This window comes from Herpailurus yagouaroundi, unplaced genomic scaffold (genome assembly GCF_014898765.1).
Source record: "Herpailurus yagouaroundi ecotype Mexico unplaced genomic scaffold, PumYag 191, whole genome shotgun sequence".
NCBI classification, from domain to species: domain Eukaryota; kingdom Metazoa; phylum Chordata; class Mammalia; order Carnivora; family Felidae; genus Herpailurus; species Herpailurus yagouaroundi.
Window position 1 is genome coordinate 10,007,217 of NW_024412422.1, and position 8,388 is coordinate 10,015,604.

An 8,388-nucleotide genomic window follows, 5' to 3' on the forward strand; every position below is an offset into this window, starting at 1 on the left:
GAAACTGAGGCACAGAGAGGTGAAGTAGCTTGTCAGGGGTGGGACCAGGATTCCAGCCCAGGCTGTCAGACTCCAGGGTCTGTGCTCTTAGCCATGCCATGCTAACCCAAGTTCTCTTTCCATGGCTTATGGGCCTAAGCAGGAGGCTCTGTCTGGGAAAGAAAAGAAAAGAAGAGAAAAGAAAAGAAAAGAAAAGAAAAGAAAAGAAAAGAGAAAAGAAAAGAAGAAAAGAGGAAAAAAGAAAAAGAAAAGAAAAGGGAAGGGAAGGGAAGGGAAGGAAAGAAAAAAGAAAAGAAAAGAAAAGAGGAAAAAGAAAAAAAGAAAAGAAAAGAAAAGAAAAGAAAACCGGAATTCGCCTGAGATACAAGGGATGGAGGACGTGTCTTTCCTCCTTGCCAAGAAAGGACAAGCAGAGATGCTTCATATCTGCACTGGCTGGGAGGCGATGTTCAAAGACAGGATGAGATGTGACATTTTCCTAGCTGCTCACACTGTTCCTCACACTGTTCCCTGCCCTTTTCCTGCCTGGGTACCTCTGCCACACTGTTCCTCCTGCCTGTCCATACTGCCTATTCCCAATTCACATCTGTCCTTTGAAGACAGGCCCAAAGGCCACTGTCTTTCTTCACGAGGCTTTTTTTGATCTACCTCAAGTGGATTCCTATCTACCCCTTCTTTTAATTCCCTAGAGACCGTGGATGATGTTGATCCTTTTTTCTTTAAGGATACAGACATTTTCTATCTCGCTTTCTAGTTGTGTGGTTCCACGCCTACCTCCTCCGCCAGATTGTGAGCTTCTAGAAATGTGTCTGAACCGGCCCTGTGACCCTGGGATGGCAGATAAAACTCCGTGCACATGGGTTCTCAGGAAGTACTGAATAGAGGAAGAAATTGGTCTACTAGCTCTGTGGCCCCTTTGGTGCGGGGGTCGGGGGGGGGGGCTGGTGCCCTTAGAAACAGCAGTTCTAACACCAAATGTCCCCCCGGAAACAAGGTGGACACAGGGGTGGCAAATGCATGAGGTGAGTGCTACGCTTCCGCACCCACGGCAGGCATCACCAATCAATCCCGGCACTCCCTTCCACTGAGCCAAAACGCAACTCCAGACTCCTCCTCAGGAGTGCTCCAGCAAGATGTTAGTTACCATTCAAGCGGAGATGGTGCATGAGATGAAATCTGTTTGTCATCTGTTTTGAGGGACTGAGGCCAAGAGAGGGGAAGTGACTTCACTAAGGTCACCCAGCTGGTTAGTGGTGCACCTGGCACCAGTTCCTGGAATTTCTGAGTCGGCGGCCGGGGCCGACCCCTCCGGGCTGATCTGCGGGGCCATCTGGAGTTGAGTGGGCTTTCTGAGCCCACTGTGCCCTACAGGCGGGTTGAAGTTTTTGACCGCGGCCCTGGAGCTGGCTCAGGCCCAGGGAGGCTACATCAGCTGCACAAGTGGACCCATCCCTGTCCCAGGAATAAAGGGGCTCAGGACCCCCGGGAGGCAGGAAACCACATGCACACGCCCTTTAGCACAGCCGAGTTTCCATCTCTCTGCCCACATCTGGCTCCTGTCCTCCCCCTGCCCCCATGGCCAGGGCAGGCCCCAGGCACGTCACATTCGCTGATGATGGTTTCCAGGTCCCATGACTGGCCTCAGGTGCCCTCAGGACACCTGGCACTTGCCCTGGAGTCCCTTGGGAGGCTCCAGCCTCAGTCATTCGGGTCCGAGTGGGTGACGAGGGGGCAGAAGTGAGAGTGCCATGTCACGGGAGAGGGAAGTTGAGCAGCACCTGGGGATCGCCCACGTTCCTTGGGCCTGCTCCCCTCGCCCGCCCCCATTCAGTGGCCCACTCCACCTGCACCCGACCCCCTGACGCCCACAGTCCTGGGGCCAGCCACGTCCCCACTCTCACCCCCTCTGCAGGGCTTCAGACATCGAGGACATCACAGTGAGCTCCGGGGGCCCCATGGGCCCAGCAAAACCCACAGGCCATCAACGGCTGCTGTGTGGAGGCCTTGCTCACTTCCCCTTTCTGCCTGGACAAGGCTCTGAGCTTCTATGGGCCTCAGTTTCCCCTCTGTCAAATGGGACCCCTCATCCCTGCCCCTGTCCACTCCTAGGGGAGAAAACGGTGCAGAAGTCCCCTAGAGAGACCTTATGAGGGGTGGCTGCCATTTAGGTCCAGATTTATCCAGGGGCCTGGGGGCTCAGCACCACCCTCCTTCAAACCCCGGGTCCCCTCAAGCCCCCAGAGCAGTGCTCTGTCAGGGGAACCCAGGCAGGGGGAGGGGGATGGGGAGGGGAGGGCTGGCGGTTCCCACGGCCTGGGGCTGCCGCTTGCAGACAGGAGTATGTGGTTTGGCCTCCCAGGGAGCGGGGCAGGAAGTGCTTCAGGTCTGGCGCTTGGGGGTGTTGGGTTTGACCTTGTGGTGAGGCGCCCGCCGGGAGGGAGGGAGGGGAGACTGCACACCAGCGAGGCCAGGAAAGGGGGGAGGGTGGGCAGGCCAGAGGCCTAACGGGGACACGGGGACGCGGTGAGGGTGAGACTTTTTCATGTTGTATCTTTCAGTCCTTTGGTGTTTTTGAAGCACCGAAATGTAATGCCTATGAAAAAACCGGAGAACGAAATACGAATTCTTTAAAATGAAAACGTAGGGGCGCCTGGATGGCTCAGTAAGCATCGGACTTCGGCTCAGGTCATGAGCTCACGGTCCCGGAGTTCGAGCCCCGCGTCGGGCTCTGGGCTGACCGCTTGGAGCCGGGAGCCTGCTTCGGATTCTGTGTCTCCCTCGCTCTCTGCCCCTCCCCCGCTTACATTCTGTCTCTCTCTGTCTCAAAAATAAATAAAACGTTAAAAAAAAAATTAAAAAAAAAAAAACAGGAGGAAAACACCAAAATACGCGTATATCGTCCAGACCGTCTCCTGTCACCTGCGTGGGTCCCGCCTATAGCATATTCCCAACATCCAGAGGAAACCTGTTACAACAAAGTCACAGCCTGCTGGCTTCCATTTCACACAGAATAAAAAGCCAAAGTGCCCCCCCCTCCCCCCCGCCGCCCGGGCCTCAGGGCCCGATAGGACTGGCCCCATTTTCATCTCTGACCTCTTCTATCACCACTCGCCCTCTGCAGCGTCTCTAGCCACACTGACCTCCTCAAACATACGGGGCCGCTCCTGCCTCAGGGCCTTTGTACAAGCTGCTTCTCTGTCTGGAATGCTCTTCCCCCAGTTCTCCGCGTGGCTTGCTTTTTAACCTCCTTTGGTCTTTGCTCAAATGTTACATTCTCAGTGAGGCCTCTTCTGACCTCTTTATTTAAAATTATATCCCTGTCATCCGTGCTTATGTGTCTTCCGCTGTTTTTCCTCTGCAGCAGTTACTTCTCCCTGGACCATGTTCTAGAATTTATTTGCTTAGTTTATTGTTTGCCAGTCACTAGACTGTGGTTCTGGGAGGGTTGGGATTATCTGCCTTATTCACCCTTGCCTCCCCAGGGCCCCAAACAATGCCTGGCACACAGGAGTTGTTCAATACATAGGGGTTAATTCATTAAAACAAACAAACAAACAAACAAACAGATGAACGTAGGGTATAAGGAAGGTAAAAAGAAACAGCAAACTGTGACAGGTAAAAACATGATGGATAAAGGGTTAATCGGCTTCATGCAGAAGGAGCGTGTGCAAGTCAATAAGGAAGCAGCAAATAGCCCAAGAGGAGGCGAAGCAAAGGGAATACACACGTAATTGGCAAAAGAAGGAGCCACTGGTGGCCAGAAAACAGGGAGAGGTTCTCAGGCTTACCGAGAACCAGAGGTAGGAAAATGCCACTCGGGCGGCATGTCTGTGGCACAGCTCAGGTTGACGTGATGTACAAGTCTGACAGGCCTGGAAGGGAGCAGCAAGGCTCCCCACCACTAGCGGGTGGTGTAGACGGAGGAGACTTGAAAACGCAGGCACTTTGACACCCGGCCTCATGCTGGACAGCGGCCTGGGTTGCCGGCCCCGCTTCGCAGGTGCAGGCACTTGAGGACCAGAGGGGACAGCGAGTCCCCCTGGGGTCCCACAGGGAGAGGAGGTGCCGAAGCCGGGCCCGTCTGAACCCCGGGGTTCCCCGACACCCTGTGGAATCAGGACCGGGTCTCTGGGGCCCTGGCAGGAATTCTGGGGTGGGCAGACAGGGAGGGGTCAGGCACCCCGATACCCTGGCCAACTGGGGATTTTGAATCACAGTCCTGACTGGGGGACCCGGAGCGAGTGTCAGCCTTTTGGAGCCTCGTTTCCTCACCCGAAGAACGGGGGAAATCGGACTTGCCAGGTTGGGTTTCTGTGGGCATTAAGACAGGCAATGCCTGTGTGTCAAAGGCGAGAAATGAGGCCTGGGACAAAGCAAGTGCCCAGTAAATGGAAACAGGCCCGCAGCTGTCCCCTCTCCCCTCCACCACGTGGGGTGGAAACTCTGAGTCTGCCCCACAGCTGTGTTCCAAAGTGCTGGATGCTGCCCTCTCAGGAGACAGGGCGGACCGTCCCCACCCCTGCGTGTCCCCCGGGCCCAGGCTGCCAGCTGGCTCCCCGCCCCGTCACAGGGGCAGTGGAAAAATACTCAGGCCAGAGGGACACTCTGGCCCCACTGGGCAAGTCGGTGCCCCTCTCTGGGCCTCTCGCCCTGTTCCCCACCCAGGGCTGAGATGCGGGTGTGAAATGATCCTACGGGGTGGGCGACTTTAAAGCTTTGCGTGTCACGGGCCCTCCGGAGCCAGCCAGCACGCATGAGGGGTGGCAGTTTTAACTCCATTTGTCAGATGGGAAAACTGAGGCTAGGGGAGGGAAGCCATGCCCCCAAGGTCACCCAACCGGGAAAGGACTAGACTCTGGGTTCGTCTCAGTCCTGAGGGACAGACAGACGTGCAGAGGAGAGAGCGGAGAGGAACAAGAAAGGCAGGGAGAAGGAACGACAGACAGACAGATGGACGCAGAGACACAGGGAGCTACAGAAACACTGTTACCAGTTGAACCGTGCCCTCCTAGAACATCTATGTTGATGCCCACCCCCCCCCAGGCCCTCAGACACTTTGGAGACGGGGTCCTTGGAGAGGAGACAAGAACGAGGTCCAACGTTAGGGTGGACCCTAACCAAGGACTGGTGTCCTCACAAAGAGGAAACCGGACACATAAACCCAGAGGCAGAGGGATCGTGCAGAGGGCCGTGAGGGCTCTGGGGTGTGGGGGACCAGGGCGGGGCTGGGGGGGCGTGGTGGAGCTGGCTGCCTGGCTCCTCAGAGACCCCCATCTCTCCCCTCGTAGGCTATGCCTGGGCCTCTCTTGCCCCGGCAACGGAGGCCTCAGCCTGGGGGAGCCAGGCTCTGCTCCCCTGTTCACACACCCCTCGTTCCCCCTCATTCCCAGGCAGACTCCACTCGGAGCCAGAGTATTTTTAGCTGGGGTTCCTCGGAGAGGAGGCCTGGGGGCCTTGACACAGGCTTGTCTGGCTGGGCAGGGTCTGTGTGGCTGGGGACAGATGAGAAACCCCTCGACAGTTCGCACACCCCCCCCCCCCCCTTTGCCAGCCATTGTTCTTTCTCAGAGAGGGTAACGACCATTCCCAGGGGGAGGAGGAGGGGGGCGCGTGGCTGGGGAGACCGGAAGACACGTTTAATGATCGGCACAACACCCCCAGGGAGAAATTCTTCTTGTCCCCACAGCCCTCTTGAGCTCAAGCACACTCTATAGCTCCCCACTTAGGCAGCACCAAGCCCGGGCTCCCCTAAGGCCCCCACCATCGGGCTCTGGTCCCCCCCCCCCCCCACTTGGGAAACATCTCACCCCCTACTGTTCCAGCAGGAAACCCCCATCCTTGTATGGTCTCCAGAACCTGCTGGATTCATTCCCACCTCCACTCCTTTGCACCTGCATCTGCCTGAGATGTCCTGCTCCTCCTGACCCGCCCCTCGCGCCTCCAGCCCTCCCCGGCATGTGCCATGTTCTCCAAGCCCCGCTGAAATCGCCTATGCTGTTCCCTCTACCTGGAATAGCCTTCCTCGGATCTGGCTCCCTCCTCAGAGGGGTCTTCCCTGACCCCCCCCTCCCCGTTCCCTCGCCACCCTACCGCCCTGTCCCGCTATCTCCCCGGCACTTCCCTCTCTCTCCAGCCACTGTGTTCATTTACTCGTTTATTTGCTTGCTGCATACGCCTGTCTCCCCACCAGTCTGGGCCCCATGTGTCTTGCTCAGTTCTGTGAACACACACCCTCAGTACATATTTGGAGAAATAATATCGGGCCATAAAAGCTGAGCGATTCCCAGCCTGCTCTGGAACCGTGGATGGTACGAATTTCATCAGCGGCTAAGACGTTCACTTCACCTGGAAACCCGCTGAACACGTGTAGGAGAGTTGCACAGGGTTCCCGGAACAGTTCTTATGGTCACTGTGTAGGACACGTGCCAGTATTTTCTTTTCTTTTCTTTTCTTTTCTTTTTATCCTAGCCTATCCTATCCTATCCTATCCCATCCCATTCCATTCCATCCCATCGCAAGAAAATTCTGGTTACAGCCTTTCGATTTCATAACCCACTACTGGGTTATGACAATACAGCCCCCAAGAGAAGGTTCTCAAATTCTTGCTGCAGAGGTCCCTGAACCTTCCTGGTCCTGCCCCTCCCTTCTCATAACAGAGCCACAAGGAACGCTCCAGTCCCACGACCCCTGGTGGGTGAGTCCCCCCCTGCAATGCCTCCCCAAGAGGACTTCTTGACCTCCTCGGGGCTCCTCCCTGTTGGCACCGGGCCTGCCTGAGGCTGGGGCTGCACAGGGTGCCCCTCTGCCTGTCCCCATGGCTCACGCCCTCCCCCCAGAGGCATGACCCGAGCGGAGGGGGCAGGGAGGCAGGCGGCTGCTGCTGCAGTCGGCCTGAAGAATCAGGAGGCATTCTCGGCTCCTCTGGCCCCCGCACCGACCCTCTCCCTGGATGACCAGGGTCCTAACTGCCATTGCCGCACCACTGCGATGAGCAGGCGCTGTGTCCAGGTACACGGTGTCCCCACGCAGTGGAGATTCCGTTCGCGTTTGCCAGATGGGGAGGCTGAGTCTCCGTGAAGGGCACGCCCCAGACCTCACAACTCGGAAGGGGCTGACAGGGGGTCTGAACGTGAGCAGTCACTTTCAAAGGGACAGAAGGCGGACAAGGCAGCCAGCTTTGGGGTCTCTTCCCTTCTCCAGGCCTCAGTTTCCCCTGGTGAAAAAGGAAGCCCGGATGTGGTGACCTCAAAGGTCGTGTCCAGATCCGACCTTGGCTGGTCTTGCCTGGGCCACCCCACAGGGATCTAGGCAGAGCTGGCACGTCTGGGGCACCACGACCCACACCCCAACCTGGTCTTCTGGTCTGGTCTTTACTCTTCCTTCTCATCCCCACTCTCTCAGGCTGATGGAGACGGGGCTCCGGGGGTCTGGAAGCTGACCCGCTGGGTCTGGGGGCCTGGGCTGCCTTCCCCGGAGGGTTTCCATATTTGGTATGATGGGGGCTCCTTTCCTCAGTGAAATCCTGCTGGGAAAGCCAGCAGATTCCTAAAAGGGTTGCTCTGGCTGAAACAAGAGCAGAGAGGCTGGCTCTGGTGCCCCTGACTTCTCCCAGATCCGCCACCCCCCTGCCGCCACCGCCCCGGGTCACCTGGGCCTCTCCTGAGCTGCGAAACACCACATTCGCCCAAAGTTAACGGTGCCATTTCAGGCGCGGCCTATGGGGAAGATATTCTGAGCCAGTGGCTAGTATTTGCTGGGGCCTCGGCGCGAGATGGGCCTAGTCTAGGGGAGGGGCTGAAACCCTCTAAAAACTCCAAGACAACACAACACAGACTCTGGAATCCTCCGGCTCTGAATTCCACGCCCCGCTCTCCAGCTGGGGGACCGTCAGAAGGGAGCAGACCGCTCCCAGCCTCAGCCTCCCCAGCTGCAACACGGGCCTGGTGGAGTCGTCTGGGGGTAACAGACGAGGCGAGGCAGACAGGTTAGCAAGCGATGCACAAGGAACGCACACCGCTATTGCCGCTGCAGCCCCAGGGCTTGTGAACTTGGGGGGGGGGGCGGTAGTTACGAGCCCTCCCTGCGCTTCGGTTTCCTCGGCTGCGAATCGGCGCTGATGGCGGTACCTACCTCGTACGCAGCGCCCCTGCGCGTGGACGTACACCAGCGGGAGCGCGCTAAGGTGCTTTAATCACTGCCTGGCACCAAGCGAATTATTCACTAGACGCTAGAAATCGCTTACGACTGTTCTAAGGACTGTGACCGTGCGCTCCGAGCCCCGGAGGGCAGCCACCCTGCGCCCGGGGCCCGTCTTACCCGGGCGGGATGGAGGCGCGTGCGCTCACGCCGGTGGCGCGCTGGGGCCCGGGCCGGTTGAGGTTGTTCTGC

The 8,388-nt window shown here is 57.7% G+C and overlaps 1 protein-coding gene across 1 annotated transcript in view; it reads right to left on the reverse strand.

Moving 5' to 3' along the window:
- The window catches only part of DTX1 (deltex E3 ubiquitin ligase 1), a 33,537-nt gene that overhangs the window by 7,882 nt on the left and 17,267 nt on the right, over positions 1–8,388 (reverse strand). The window contains exon 4 of the mRNA XM_040443467.1: positions 8,317–8,384. Within this exon, the coding sequence (XP_040299401.1) occupies positions 8,317–8,384 (68 nt within the window). The remainder of the gene's footprint in view (positions 1–8,316; positions 8,385–8,388) is intronic.